Here is a 16,747-nt window from a genome sequence, read left to right as displayed (position 1 = left end):
TGTAATTATGTTTGAGGTTTACTGAGTTCCAAGTTATGGGGATGAGTTGCACATCCATTCTTCAAGCTTGCAAGCACCATGTGGCAACTTCTTGAATATTCGATACAATCCTTCCCAATTAGGAAGCAACTTCCCATTCAAGTAGTCGCCAAATCCTATTTAAGCACAAGTCACCCCATTCATCTCTCTTGGGATCACTTTTGAGTTGTATCGTCCGACAGTGCAAACTCGTAAATATAGGCAATATCTCTAGCCTCATCATTTATGTCAAAAGCAACTTTTAGTCCAACTTCATTTTCTTTTTCATTGAGATGTCCACGATGCCACGTGGATGTGTCAATCACAATTGAAAATTTGGCGTTTGAGCCATAAACCATCTTGAATGGTGTTTTTGTAGTGCTTGAGAGAGGCGGTGTATCATATGACCATATAACCTTTCTAAAAAATATATTAAATAAGATTGCACATCTTAGAAAAAATATTAGATTAAACAAGATCAAAGATAAATCGAGACTTATTCGAAATGCCATGAAATTTGTAGATATTTTTATGTGTTATCATATAACTCCCTAAAAAGTAATAGCCTACAAATCGATCATATGCTAACGTTTTCCTTTTTCTATTTTAAAGAAAATCGACTTGCAAAAACAATTCATACTTAATTCATCTCAAGTTAAAAAATTAAATTTTTGTGAGAGATATATTTATAATGTGATAAACTTTATTGCAAAAAATCATTAAAAAAAACGAAGTCTAGGTTATAAGAATGATGTGCTTGTATTAGTTAGGAATTAGCTGCAGATTAACAACAAATTCTGGATTTTTATATAATGTTCATGTTAGCGACGAATTTTGTGAAGGAATATCTCTCACTATAAATAAAATTTATATAAAAAATATAAAATTGGGACAAAATGTCACGTGCCATCCATGTCAACATCTTTGTCATGCTGGCATTGTCACGTCAACTTTGTTAACGCACGTTAGCAGGAGGGACCAAAAGTGTTGATTGAAAATTTTAGATGGACCATTCTTTGAAGAAAATATCTAGAGGGACTAAAAACGAAATCTGCAATATTTACAAGAACCAACATATTTAACCTTATATATAATGTATAGTTTTATTCCACATTTTGATGCATATTTTGGTTCATATTCAGTTTTGGTAAAATGTGGTATACAATACAGGTTATAATAAAACTATATGTAAAATTACCATTGTTAGGTCTCCCAACCGTTGTGAAATGTAATTACCAATACACCTATCCCTTCGGATAGCTTTAACAATTATGAGGAAACGTCCACGCCGCAAAATGTCAAAATGATTTTATTGAGATTGGAACCCATGACCAAGCCATTTTCATCATGATTGAGAATTTCAGTCGTGGTGAAAAGTGGTGCGGCAGGTGCGCTATCCAATTTTTTACCTCGGTCAATAGTCCGTAGTAAAAAATAGCGTGCTTTCTATCACACCCTTCGTTACCACGGACCACCAACCGTGGTGAAATTCTTCGCCCAACCATAATGATAGATACTTTTTGTAGTAGTTATGGAAATACTTTGGCAATCAAGTCAGATATGCCGCGAGTTAGATGTTTACAGTTTAGAATAATGCGTACATGAGTCAAAACCATTAATTAGACTTTCATACATAATCGTTATTTATACTTCATATGATGGATCTAGGGTTTATAGGTCCAAGAACCTTCTTGTGGACAATTGTCTCATAAGACATATGTTAGAGGATCTTGTAAGCCCTTTCATCTGTTGATCTATATGTCAATTCTGATTGAATACACCTTTAAAATGTACGTCTATTTCATCTAATTCACTTGACCAGATTTTAGTGACTTGATTTTGTATGGATTGGACTTCGGTCTAGACCGGAACAATAATGATCAAGCCAAGAGCATAATATATACGTTTGTCATGTTATGTGTGAAAGGAGACCTTTAAGTGTTGGAGCCTATGGCCTAATCCAGCAAACTAGTCAAGTCACTCTTGAATGTGCAAATTTTTGTCTCCATGTACACTCTAATGGTTATGAGAATGGTCTCAATCATCCTATATGACTCAGTTTTTGAGGCAACCAAACTCTTGGAAAATTGAGCTCTCTAGACACAACACCCAAGTGTCAAACCTAAAGAGTTTAACACGATAACATCATAGAGCATTGCATCTTCCCCCTATTGCATTCTTCTGCTGGATCAAATAGATAAAGTAAAATGAAAACAAAAGGTGAAAGAAGCTCAAATGAAAATGGGAAACAATTCCCACTTTATTGGGTAGCAGCTCATAGTTGCCCCCTAACTCAAAACCCCTTTGTTCTCTCGTTTTTTACACCTCTCACACAAACTTGCCAAAACATATCATCTTTAAAATAAATGATCACACTGAATAGAGTTCAAAGATATAACAGCAGACAATACTATAATCATCCTCCACCAATTTATATTTGTAAAACTATATCAAAAACAAATCTAAATAGAAGAAAAATTACCATCATTTTTCAAACCATTGCAATCAAACCCACATCCACACTGAGGAATCTCTAAAAAGTTATCAACACTGAATTCAGCAGAAGCAACACCAACAGAAAACTGAAGATCATCACCACGACGAGTCACCTCCACAATCTTGAGCCATATGAGTTCAATCTTAACACTAATACCCTTCAGTTTACTGATCGTTTACCTTTGGAGATAACACCCTTGATAGTGGATCTATACCTGAGATCATAAGATCTTATACCGAAGATGCATGTTCCTTCGAAATAAACCGTGAACCTGCCTGTGTTTTTGTTTAGCTCGTAGCTTGTGGCACCTTGTGGAAGAATACCAACCGGGAAATCGTATTGCTGAAGGGTTTCGTAGACAGAGAGATTATTGGTTTGGTTTGATGCGTTTGAGGTTGTTAAGAGGATTAGAATGGAAAGAAATATGATTGAAGATTTCATCGTCACCTTTGTATTTGTTTGAGTTTGTTTGATGTTTGTGTTGTGACTATTCAGTTTTGCCTTTGACTATTTGGACTCAAAAGTTTTTGTCTTGGTTTGATGAGAATATTGTAACAATAATTCGTGCAACTCGTGTAGCATGCAGCAACACAAAAGAACAAATGGACAAGATTTTCCACACCCACAAAAAGTGGACACGTTGTCAAAGACCTTAAGTTAATACCGAAATATTAGGTGAGAACAGATGGAACAACACTTAAATTCTGAGGTTTTGTAACAAAAATAGTTTTACTATGACGTTAAATTACCTGCCCAGTATCTATATACCATAATTTTTTTTAGACAATTTAAGAGGCAAGAGTGACACACAAACCAAAAGGAAAAAATATTTAAAAAACAAAGGATACATGTAATTGTCATTTTAAGTGTCATCAATTTTTTATATGTAAAAGAATGAAACTAATTATTCGGGTTGAGCATAATCACAATGTATGTAGGGAGTTATATCCAAGGCAGTTTTTTTATGAAGGAAAAAAAACAACATAAAATAAAGTTTTTGGGAATTGAATTCCCATATAGTTTGTTAAAAAGGATAATAACTAAAGAAGAGGAACAATCAGTATACACTCTTAATAATCAGTATACACTCTTGGTTTCTAAACAAGCGAAACTCTTAATTTAGTAAGTCAATTAGCACTAACATTTCCTTCGCGTAAGATATGAACAAGGATAAGTTGTCTTTTTTTATGGATCAAAGATTAGATACAATCAACCAGAGACGCATAAGGATGAGTAGAAGACACACTCTATTGAATAAGCTTTAGAGTCGTTTGAGAGTCAAAATCGCAAATCACATTTCTGATTCCAAGTAATATCAAGGTCATGAGAAATGACTTGAAGCTCGACATTAATATTAGAAGTGAAACCACAATTTCCTGCAAAACCTGTGATCCAACTTTCAAGAGAGTTTCTCAAAAGACCACCAAAGTCGGAGGATACTGGATTACTAATGGAACTATCATATGCATTGACATTTATCACATTCTTTAGGATAAGGTGCCAAGACATAAGTCTAAGGGTTGGTATCTAATTAGAACTACCAAAAGCCTACTTGGTAGAGTGTAAAAGAGTAGTATTTGGCTAAAAATATTCTAGAGAGTGATTGTTATCTTTGAAGGATTCTTTATTACGAGATTTCCAAATCATCCAACAACAAATGAGAAACAAAGGGTCATGATTGGCGACCTCATTAATTTTCATCCAATTATATATATACCATCATCATCATCATAAAAATATATGTGAGATGGAAAATTGAAATTGTTTCAAACTTGTATGGCCTTAAGGTAATCTCTAAGAGTGCGTAAGATGGTTTCATTAGCTACACACACCTATAACAAGAGACGTATATTGACATGAGATGAGTAATCCGTGTATAGTTGGTGGATAAATTTCCATGCTTGATGATCCAAACAAAATGACAAATATTTTCAGGTAACTTAAGGTTCCAAATCCAAGATCAAGTCATTGTCTAAATTTGAGAAAGATCGGACTCCAAAGTTAACCAAGAATAAGTTGATTTGGTAGAATAAGTATTTGATATTAAATGTTCCCCAATAAGAATATCATGACTCGTCATTAGTAATGTTAATTCTCAATTTTATATGGTTGGTATTATGTTTGGTAAATTTAACTTATGGGAACATGTTGAACAAGATGTTCTATTCATTCAAATGAAGAGATATGTCGAGTAAGATGTCCTATGCAAGATCATTTGACATCGTGTCTGTTAGGTACAGCTGGATCTGTTGAAGTCTATTTTAAGTTACAGTTGCAAAATATTTTAGAATATTGTGCAATCCTATGTGGCGCTTGATTAAGAGATAAGAGATTTTCTCTGTTTTCAAGATGTATGATTAGTTTCTAAATATAGAGAATATTTAAGAAACTAATGATTGAAGTCCTATCTTCATGGAGAAGATTTTGAAGTATTTTCTAAAGTACCCTACTGTGATTTGAAGGCTCAATCCAGTCCAGAAGATTGCTTTAAATAGAAACCAACAGACCTAATTGTGGCGTGGAACTTACATTGTAGTTTGTGTTAGGGTTTGTGCATTCTTGTGTTTTGTGAGCCTCTTTAATATCATTATTGATAGAAGATTTTGATATTTTCATTGAGTTGTAAGTTTTGTGATCATTCATAAGCTTTTAAGCATTGAGTGATTGTGTCTTTGAAGTGTGTCTTCTAAGTTGTTGAAACTGATTATCATGGTTCTGATTGAGGGGGATTGAGAAGGGTCTCATACCAAGGTGAGTCTTAGGTAGAAGTATAGCACATGTAATGATTAGGCGAGAAGGTTGTAAATCGGAGGTTGTTTACGTGAGAACCGGGGGTTATTTGCATAGTACTTCAAACTAATACTATCATAATGGACTTATCTCAGGCTTGGTAGCCCCCAGAGCAAGTATTGTTATATACCGAATTGGGTGAACAATTTCTTGTGTTCATTTAAGTTTATGCACTATATTTTTGTATACCTTGTCATTGTGTGTTGTTTAGATATCATTGTCTCGACATCTCTTAGGACATCTGTGATCTAAAAACTAGAATTTCAAGTAAAGACACTAGTCATCTCTATTTTTATGTTCTGAGGAAGATGGATGGAGATAATGTCAATATTTCAAGTACCATAATTGCATATATCCATGATATGTAGGTGAGTATCATGCTCATCCACGAAGAAATTTTGTCACAAATTCTACCATTTAATAGTCATTTATCATACCGAATGAAAATGTTCCTTCTCCCTACTCTAATGATAAATCCCGAATTAAAAGTCTCGACTGCTTTAGCAATAAAACGTCATGTTTATGATGCTTCATGGCAATATTAATAACAGGTCTAGCTCTCCTAATGTCAAGATCTCCTTTAGTAGAAGGTTAAGTTATGGTATCACATTTAACCTAGTGACAGATTTGAGTAAATATATATTAACTCATTAAAAAAAATCTTTGATACCTATGAATTTTAGTTTGATATTTGTACTTTAAGTAAAAATTAATTAAGATTTTAATTAATTTAAAAATAAAATAAAAAAGTGATATGACGGGTACTAAAGTGTTCACCTTAAAAAAATCACTATGATGGGTCTTTCTCTGCTCACTTTAACTGTTGTGGACTATGTCTGAAATGACCGCGGTCAATTTGGAGAATTTAATAGGAAACCTTGGATATTGTACTTGACACCCCCAATTTTTCAATTGACAAAAAAATGTCATTTTCATTATTTACCCATCTCAATTTAACGGTTGGCTAAAAAAATTACTCTCAAAGAACCAATCAGAAACCAAAAATTGGTAGTACATTTAAAAAATCAGTTATAATTTTAACAAATACATGTGAAAAACTCGCTTTTTATCGGATTTTTAAAAAATCGGTATGATTTTCTATCATATTTTTAAAAATCTTATTTGATTTTTTACCAATTTTTTAAAACATCTAGTAAAGTGCAAATAGCCTATATATTTGTAAACTTTCAGTGATTTCCCAAATTTTTTGAAAATCTAGTATATACCGAATTTTTAGCCCCCTAAAAAATATGGTAGTTCAATTAAGCATGTTTTCCTTATTCGTGCCTAAGATTGATGGTTTTTCTACAAATTTTACCCGGTTCTTCACACTGAAGCTATATGTTTTACTTGCATATTTTTTTTAACTTTTGAATTTTTTTAATCGACTTATGGCATTTCTGGCATAAATCTTTCGTTATATGTTTAATTGATAAATATTTCCCTCCTGAACCGATGTGTTATCATTGACACAATCTATTGGGAAACATCATGGTATTATTCTTGTTACTATTTGTTCTAATATAACAAATGGGTTCAAAAGAAGGAAAAATAAATTGATTATGGATTGTGAGAGAGAATGAAACTACAAGAACCAAAATTCCTCTCAACACACTTTTAGTAGAAGAGTGGAATTTTTATTTATGTTGAGATATGTGTCAAGTGGTATTGGTTGAAAGTTAACTGTTAGATGTGGTATTCTCAATCATGAACTAGCTAAGCATTTTGTGGATCATGACATATTAGGTCGTCTAAAACCTCATGAAAAATAGTTTATGAATGAAACGACTAAATACAACATGGCGTCGAGGTTCATAGTTGTCATTTTGAAAGATATATATCCATTCACGGAAATACAATATTTGTTGAAACTAATTCATGATAAGAAATACATCTGCTGGACTAGAAATAGGGAGAAATCAAATATTATTGTAGATATATTTTGGATACATCCTGAGTCTGTGAAGTTGTTGAGCATGCTTCATTTGGTGTTTATTTTTTATTGTACATGCAAAACAAATAGGTATTGTCTCCCACTATTTAAGATTCTTTGTTGTTACGTCAACAAAGTTGACGTTTTCGGTTAGGTTTATAAGTATAGATTGTAACTTAAGAGGGGGTGAATTAGGTTTAAGGACGTTTTTAGAAATGTATGATACTTTTCTAGTTTCTTAAAATTTCCAGAATTATGAACGATGAACAAACGATAAACAAAAAAAGTAAAGTGCATCCAAATTTAAGTGACAAGGAGAATTATACTAGTTCTCCTTTTCAATCAAGAGTGCATCTAGTCCCCTCACACCTTTGTGAGAGATTTCCACTATTGTTAAATCTTTGTACAAGACTACACTTGACTTCTCTATACAATCTTCTAACAACAATCAACAATGCAACTCCACCTTTTGATTTTACAACACAATACAACGAAACACACTTCCTCTTGAATCACAATTGTTACCACAAAATTGGTAAACAAGTAACAATACAATTTTACAAAGGATTTGAACAAGTTTGAGGACAACAAAATTCCAATGTGAATTTCTTCCCTTTCAATATAACAATTCAAAAATAATCACTAAGTGCTTAAGAAACTTTTATCTAATATAAAATTTGTATGCATAAAAGTGTCTAACAAAATTCAAAGTTATGTAGTAGAATTGTTATGAAAATTGAATTGAAATTGGTGAATTTGAATGATGATTTTTTTTTTGATTTTATAGTGTCATGATGCCTCTAGAAACCGTGACAACCTTTAGAAAATATTCATGATCAATTTACGTTGGTTTGAAAAGTGTATGATGAAAGTGTGCAATGAAAAGGTGTAAAATTGGTTGAAAATTTTTCACAAATTTGCAAGGGAAACAAGTTTACCTTTTGAGGGAATCAAATTTCCCTGATTTTAACGTACAGAAAATTTAAAAAATGAACTAGGTAAACAAATTTATCTTTTGAAAATTACATTAGCTAATCAATTTTGCCAGAGAGGGAAACAAGTTTCCCTTTTGTGTTCCTTCAAAAAAATAGTTTAATAGAAAGGAAGGAAACATATTTTCTCTAATAGGGAAATCTATTTTCCTAGTAAAAAATATAAATTTTTCTAATTTCAAATCCATATTTAAAAGTGAATCATGTAACACATTTTACCAAACTTTAGAAGGTATGAGATGAAAGTTGTGAGCACCTAATGCTTATATAATGAATTGAAACAATGTACCTTAGCATAAACATCATCTACATTAGGATCAATCTTATAACAATGGGGCTTTTTTTATACTTTGATCACTTGAGAATCCTTTAATCTTTTCCTTCTTTTCACTTATTTGTCTTCATCAAAATATCATACACAATGAGGCTTTACTTTACAAGGTTTTCCTGTTTGGAACATGAAAAAGAGGAAAACTTCACATGGGCACTGGAAAACTTGAAGGAGTTGTTCACATATGAAAAGTTGTTTTCCAAGATCATGGTGATGGATAGAGAACATTCCCTGATGAATTCCATGGAAGCTCTGATCTCATCCTCATTTTATTTGTTGTGTATGTTCCATATTTCAAAAAATGTTAGTATGAAGTGCAAAGAGTATGTTGAATCTAATAGGCAAGAGTATATTATGGATCTGTGGAACAAAGTCGTATATTCAAATAGTAAGTCTGAGTTTGAGCAACACTTGTGGCACTTTCAGGTAGTGTGTGTTGATATCCCTTCATTTATTTAGTATGTGCACCAAACATGGTTGACATCTATAAAGAAAAGTGTGCTATTGCATGGACCAATTGAGTCACTCATTTAAGGAACACGACAACAAATAGGTAAATCCTTGTGAGTTTGAATATATTATGAAATTAGTTATTAATTTATTTATTACATCTTTCTATATTATATATTTTATAAGATTGAGTTTTCTCAATGGAGACTCAAAAACGTGTTGAGTACTAGTCGAGGAAACTTGTGTACAAGTTGGAATGCTATGAACACCATACTGAAATTGCAAGTAGGTGCAATCAGAAAATCATTTCAAAAAAGTGTTATCGACATTGAGTATCAGTATAACACTCCATTTTAATCAATATTTCACAGCTTCATAGGAAGATAATGTATACAACATATTGCTAAGGAGTTTGAAAGAGTAAAAATAGTTGGTTTAAACAAAGTTGCAGGTGGTTGCTTCATTAGGACAAGACTTGGGTTACCTTGTGCGTGTGAACTAGGTCTTCAAATACAAGGTTTCCCTGTTCCATTAGAATTCATCCATGTGTTTTGGAAGAAATTACACATTAAAGAGCATGAAGTCACTGAAGAAGAGAGTGAGACACGGTTGGAATTAGAAGAAGAATGTGAAGAGTTGAAGAGGTATTTCAGTATCTTAGATATGGTTGGCTAGAGGGCAATGAAGAAAAAAGTTTGGGAACTAATATATCTGTTCTGGACTGGGCCGAGACTTGGCTCAAACATAGTGCAAGGCCCAAACCCAACCTAACCAAGAGAAAGACCCAATTGAGCTCCTGCTCGTACATACATGGCCGACCGCTGAGCACAGATTACACTTGGCTAAATCAGGTAGGTCTATAAACGCCTAGGGCAGATGTAGCCACTGAGCAATAACTCCTACAGGGTTTCGGGTAAGCGTGACACACGAGTGCGTCCAACTTCCTGTCACCCTCGAGGACCCACCTCCTCGTAGGGTTCATTCACCTTCAATCCTCCAAATAGTACGAAGTCTACGCGCTTCCACAAAGACTGCGTCTTCCCTGAAACTTTGGAGCGGTTGACCCAGGACGGAGACCACATGCTGGTCTCCACTACACACGTAGATCCTAACAGTCTCCATCTTGGGTCTAGGCATCTAGTCCAGTGCTGAGATCTTGGCCCAGCGCTGGGGGCTATAAATACCCTCTTTCACTAAAGGGTCGGGTATTGATCATTCTCACTCTAACCTCTTGTACTTACACTCCATTTGCTCTCCTTTTTACTTTGGCATCAAAGTACATTGCAGGTACACCCCCCTCATATAAAGTCCAACAGATTGCAGGCCATTGATGATCCACTCTGATCATTTATTATCAATATCCATACACAACTTTCGTGTGTTTGGCACTAGTGAAGTACAAGCCAAAATGCGAAGCTAAAAAGAGTAAAAAGGGACAAAAGAGTGATGTTAAACGACGAAGAAATCATCTAGTAAAGCTCTAACAAGTAAACCGTCTAGCAAGTCTTGCAGACATCTTTACCTATCTCGGTTTCCTATCTTTTTTACATGACAATATTAAAGATATTATATATACGTCGAGTTTGGTGGAAATTGTGGTAATCGTTCTAATGGAGCTTTATTTGGATGGGGTAAAGAGTCATGGTCATAGGTTCAGACGCAATTAAATAATGAAATTTATTTAAACAGTCAAATGTATTCCAAGGTGTTCTACGATAGAGTCTCTAAAGTTAGGAGTTTGTTGCGAACATCTATCTTGGGAGTTCAAGATCATGAGAAATAATTGATGTTTCCTGATATGGATTGCCCCATTGCTTCCAAATACAGTGTGATATTGGTCTCGTTGTTTAGTAAACTTAACATCATTTTCTTTCCACTTGTGATTTCTCCGTGTATGTCTGCGAGTAGACATAAAATGATTGCAGATGGTTTTATTAACAACAATCGTTGGATTCAGGTGAAGTTGAAAGCTAATTATCGATTACCTCTCGTTACTGACTGCTAAAGACTGGATTGTAATGAATGTGCAAGAGAGTATGAGAAACAACATATGTGGGGCGTACAAGGCACCGGAAAAAAGAAGTTAAGAAGTCAACAATTTATTTTGTAATGATATTGTTGTATGCTTGTGATTATATGCATATATTTTGTTGGATTGTGATTGTACAATTTCAATGTTAAGTCATGTTATGAAACTTAACTACATAATAAGATTAGTCAAAAAAATCTTGATTAGTTATGTTAAGATATGCTAATTTATGCTAATATATGTCAAAAACATAGTTTAAAAAGCTAAAAAAAAATTAAAAACCTTATTACCTCCCAAATAAAAATCGATAAAATATCTGCGCATACGGAAATTTTAATATATCCACTACTCAATGTGTTATCGAATTTCTTGAATATTTAATACAGCTCTCTACCGAGCTACTTAAAATCTCAGTAAAAATTATCCAAAACAATTTGTTTAAACTGATTTTTTTTTAAAATCCGATAAAATTACATAATTTTGGTATATGGATTTTAGTAAATCCGGTAAATATTAATGAATTTAAAAAAAAAAACTATTACATTACACATAAAATTCAATAAAAACTCAAATAAAAAAACTAAGAAATAATGATTTTGTAAAAATTCGATATATTTCTAAAAATATAATAAAGTTTTTCTTTTAAATCCAAAAAATTAATTTTATTAACTATATTTTGATAAAATTGTACGCAGAGGTGCCCCTATAAGAACAAGTATGCCAGGTAGATGGGAAAACTTAGGAGAGGTACAATTTTGATAGGTGATACTTCACCTCTCAAATATTGTCATGTTTAATCACATTTTATTTAATCTTACAACACATTCAATTCAACATCATAAACTTATTTTGATTGTACTATGTATAGGATAAAAAATCAAGAACAAATGTTTTAAAAAATTATATGGATTGTTATAATTTATTAACATCAGAGAATTATTTTCCTTAAAATTATTTTGTTGATTATAAATTTTTATTATAAAACCAAACCGAGTCATTATCCCCAGCTTTTCACTTGACTGTTATCTCACAATGTACTAATCAAACAAAATAACATTGTTCTATTTTTTATAATTTTTATAATAATAAGCATGTTGTTTGGTGGTTTCTGCTTTTAGTTGTCTTTTAAGACTTCTTCTCCTAATAGAGACAAGGGACCAACTGTCATGACTATACAAATGGAAATTAACATCACAATCAATCAAGGTCTTAGCAAGCTCAATGTGAGAATCAACATATCTTAGTAATCTTAACCCTCGTAATCATCGGCTAAATATGAAGAATAAAACAAAAAAAGAAATTTACATCCAAACAATGCAGTATAAGACGAGAATAAGGATGATTAATTAACAGCAACAGAAATGTCAAGAAATGCTTTAGACGTATCCAAAAATCTAAGATGAATTAGCAGGAGTGCGAGACCTAGATGTGTGAGTTCAATAAACAGAAGCTGCCACTCATAAAGCAGCATCATGTTGCACATTGAAAAACATCCTTTTTGCAAGCAGAAAGAAATCTGCTGTAATTGAGTAAGATTATGGTTTCAAAAACATACCGACGAAGCAATCAATGTGTTAAAACTAAACTCGAACTCGAATTGGTAAGACATAATGACGGTTAAACCAGATGAAAAATAAACACACAAATAAAAAAAAGTACTAGAGAGGTGAAATAAATAGATGCAAAAAAATAACAATTGTTGACCCAAACACGTTTTAACCTAACTGAGGTACAATCAAAATCAAACTATCAGTTCGGTTATTAAAGCATTGCTAAGCATCGATAACATACACAAAAATCTATAGATCCAATCCAAAATAGTGAACATTAGAATTATACATTTCAAACAAATATGATAAATCTTTAAAAAAATGCAATTGGAAGACAGTGATAGGCTGCCATAACCAAATAATTTCAATATTAACTAGCAATGAAATAATTCAGAATCAAAATGAAACTAAAGACAAAACAAGAAAATTAACATGAGTGAATACCTTACATACACAGCTATATGCATAATCAACTAACATCCCTTAGTCTTTTTATCAATGTATCCAGTGATTTCTTTTTTGGATTCTGCCTGGACCCTCGGCTACCAAAGGTTCCAAAGAGTCGGTCCGAAGGATCCTTTAGCTTCTCTGAAACAATCACCACTTTCTTGTGGTCTAAAGCACTATAACTCCTCTCCCTGATCACTGGGTTCAGGAAATTCTCCGGATGATTGCTTACCAGCAAATTGACCATTTGTCTCGACTCCGCAAGGGCTGATTTCAACTTATCAGCATCTCCATCAAAGAAAAGGACGGCCTGATTTTCAGCAAATGATTCTAAGAGCTTGACGTCTGTATCAATTCCAGTAACGGCACTGACACTAAATCTCTTAACGGAATCACTAACTAGAGTCCCAACAATCGAATCCGATATGTGAGAAAGAACATCCGGTATAACTCTTTTAAGGACTTGAGTTGGCAAAATCTGTGATGCATTAGAAAACGAAGTTTCCAAATAAATAATGACCTCGTTTACATATTCATTTCCACCTTGAGGTGGATCATCAGTCATCCAATTTACATTCTCAATCAAGGTCATATATCCATCAACTTTGGATTTTAGTAGCCGAGCAAGCGTCTCTTCCGCAGCATCACGGGCTTTTCTCAGAGGGAACTGCCTCCTGCTTCTCTCCACCATTCTTAACGGAACCCCTGAAAGCTGTGCTGCATGGCGAAAGAAAAAATCACATGCACGCTCCATAACAGCCATATTTGCCGCCATTTGCATTGCCTGGAAGACACCATTAACTGTAGTATTAATAAGCTTTAATAAAGATTCATCTAAAACCTCACCCAAAAGCTTATCTAAATACTTCTTAACAACATCATAGAACTCAAGCTGCCCGCCATACGACATGAAACTAACAGAATCCTCAATGAATGACCGTACAATACGACAACAATCAGGCACCGTAGAAGAAAACGGTGCCACATAAGGAAAAGCAGGCATGATATGCGATGTTTGAATCTGAAAAGAAAGCACATTCATCGAATACTCATACTCTTTCTTCATCACCATCTGCCCAAACTTATCACCAGCTACAGCCTCCGCTATCTGCTGCCTACAATCCGACAAGAGTAATTCATGATACTTATCCCTATGTTTACTTAAAACATCAAGCAATGCATCAATCGGATAACCAAATCTCCTCAGTGTCACTCCTAACAGACTCACATAATCCTTAATTAACAAAAGATGATTCGCAGTTTGCATTCTCGAGAATTGATCCTCCAACACAGAACACATTTTACTAACAGCAATCTCCCACAGATTCTCAACTTCCATTTTCGATATCAAACCACCACCAGTCCTATACACGCGATCCTCCACCACAAAGAAACCTGCAATCTGCGCAAAGAACGTCTGATGCGATTCAAGAAAAGGCGTCATCGACGAAACCTGAAAATCAGAAGTCAACTGAAGCTTCCGATTCTCAAAATAATATTGCTTAAACCCATCCTCTAACCCTAACGTTTGATGAATATGGTAAGCTCTATACAACGGAGTCAAATCAAATCCCAAAACTCCACCACTGTTACCATTACCGTTACTATGACCTTCATCTCCGATCCCGGCCGCGACTCCATCTTCATCTTCTTCCTCCAACGCATAAATGCAATCCCTAACGCTGAGTCTACTCTGCTCCTCCGCTTGACGCTGTTTGATTCTAAGATCCTCTTCTCTCTGTCTCGCTGATGAAGCTTGACCAATTGCCAATTGACCTAAATTGCGACTCACCACTCGGATCTCAACCAACCAGTCACCGAACTCCTTGTTCACTTTTCTCTCTATGTAAGACCGAATCTCCGGAATCTTCTTCTCCAGCATCTTCTTCAGAGTCGACGACGACGTTTTATCCAAATAATCTCTCTCGATTGCATCAACACACTTTAACGCCATGTAGAAGTTATCCCCGGCGAGATGGCTGTTAGCGCGTGAGCAAACTTCCATCAACTGAACACACGCTCCGACTGATTCAACAGCGAGACTAACGTTCCTCGAAACGTTTCGCGTTTCGACGAACGAGTCAAGCGAGGTGAGGAGCGGACGCGCGACGGATTGGAGCTTGGAGTTGGAATCGGAGAGGGAAGACTTGAGCGATTCGACTTCGGATAGAAGCGATCGGAGGTCGTCGACGGCGAGGATGAAGTCCTGGTAGTGCGCCTTGCATACTTCTTCGATCTCGGACTCTTTGGAGCGAGAGAAGTGCTTGAGGTGGTGCTGGAGAGTTTCCGGCTTGCCGGAAGCGAAGGCTTTGCGGATGAAGGGACCTAAGTCTTCGTTGTTGCATATGGCGGAGGAGAGAAGGAGCTGGTCCTGTTTGTCGCCGGAGTCGTCGCCGTTTGCTTGGATGACTTTCCGGCGCGGAGGTTTTGAGGGGTTCATGGTCGGAGTAACCGTGGCAGGTGGAGGAAATTTAGGGATTTATATCAGAAATTATAATTGAATTGAATTGCCGTACAAGTCTTTTTCGGACACATCATAAAGGTCGTCGTAGAAAACTCAACTTGTATTCTTTTGGCCTTTCAATCAAAATATGAGGGCATATTTGTAATTAAAAATTATACATTTATATTGGTAATATTTTTCTATCTTTACTTTGTTAAGTTTTATATTTTTTTAAGGATATCTCAATTCATCCTTTGATTTTTTTAGTCAGGTGAAATTACAATTATATCTTTTATTTTAGTTATATTAAGACTTTTATTTAAAATTTCATTTTTTCGGATGTGTACTACGAAAGTAGTTTAAAATCATAAATATTGAAAAAATTTCATAATGATTCAGTTAAAATAATTCAGTTAAAAGAAGGTTTCGTAGATACGCCTACAGAATAAATTGAGAAATTTTCATAATAATTTAGTTAAGAGAAAATTCGGTAGATACACTTACGGAACAATTGAGAAAAAATTCGTAATAATTTAGTTAAGAGAAAATTTCGTAGATACATTTACGGAACAAATCAATGTGTAAAAAAAATGCTTTCGTACCTTCGAAAACAGAGATATTTTTGAAAACGCGCATGGTGCGTGAAAAGCCCGATGGATGGAATAATAGATTTCCTTTTTTATATTAGCTAACTTATATGCACAATGATTTTCTTCTTTAAAAATATGAGTTGCCAAAAAATGAACCTATTGCAGCTCCTAAATACAATAGTCTCATCTATTCGTTAACCTCCAAAGTATAACAGATGATTTACTGAACGCATGAACCACCAACTTAGAGTCTGTCTCCAACCAAAATCTGCTCCAATGCTTAAAAAGTGTATGTTCCAGGACCATAATTGCCCCCATCAGTTCAGCAAAAAATACATTTTCTTGACCAAGATTACAAGCAAAACTATCTAAATGCTTACACAAATGATTCCTAAAAATTCTCTACAGGATGCCAATAGAGGAGGATCACCGGAGGCACCATCAGTATTCACTTTGATCAAATCCTATGGTTTCACATTTTTTAAAACAGAAAAACAAAAACATGTGAAATTTGTTTTAATTTTTTACTTTTCAGTTTTTTCTTTTCCTTTCAAACCGCAAAACACACGGGAAACAGTAAATTATTACAAAGTGCGTGATAAAATAGAGCCTGTAAAATGAATACAAATTAACTTTTTGCTTTCACATCATTTAGATTCTACACGCAAAAGGTTATT

The 16,747-nt window shown here is 34.2% G+C and overlaps 1 protein-coding gene and 1 pseudogene across 1 annotated transcript; both read right to left on the bottom strand.

The window, feature by feature from the left end:
- Window positions 1–2,369: 2,369 nt before the first annotated feature.
- On the bottom strand, window positions 2,370–3,095 carry LOC131612978 (uncharacterized protein At5g01610-like; annotated as a pseudogene).
- Window positions 3,096–12,936: 9,841 nt separating this feature from the next.
- LOC131610824 (exocyst complex component SEC15B-like) lies at window positions 12,937–15,603 on the bottom strand. Its single transcript, XM_058882874.1, has one exon. The coding sequence runs from the start codon at window positions 15,475–15,477 to the stop codon at window positions 13,060–13,062; it is 2,418 nt and encodes an 805-aa protein (XP_058738857.1). The 5' UTR covers window positions 15,478–15,603; the 3' UTR covers window positions 12,937–13,059.
- Window positions 15,604–16,747: the final 1,144 nt, after the last annotated feature.

The sequence above is a fragment of the Vicia villosa genome, linkage group LG6 (genome assembly GCF_029867415.1).
Source record: "Vicia villosa cultivar HV-30 ecotype Madison, WI linkage group LG6, Vvil1.0, whole genome shotgun sequence".
Taxonomy (NCBI): Eukaryota; Viridiplantae; Streptophyta; class Magnoliopsida; order Fabales; family Fabaceae; genus Vicia; species Vicia villosa.
This window is presented reverse-complemented; position numbering and strand designations above follow the sequence as displayed.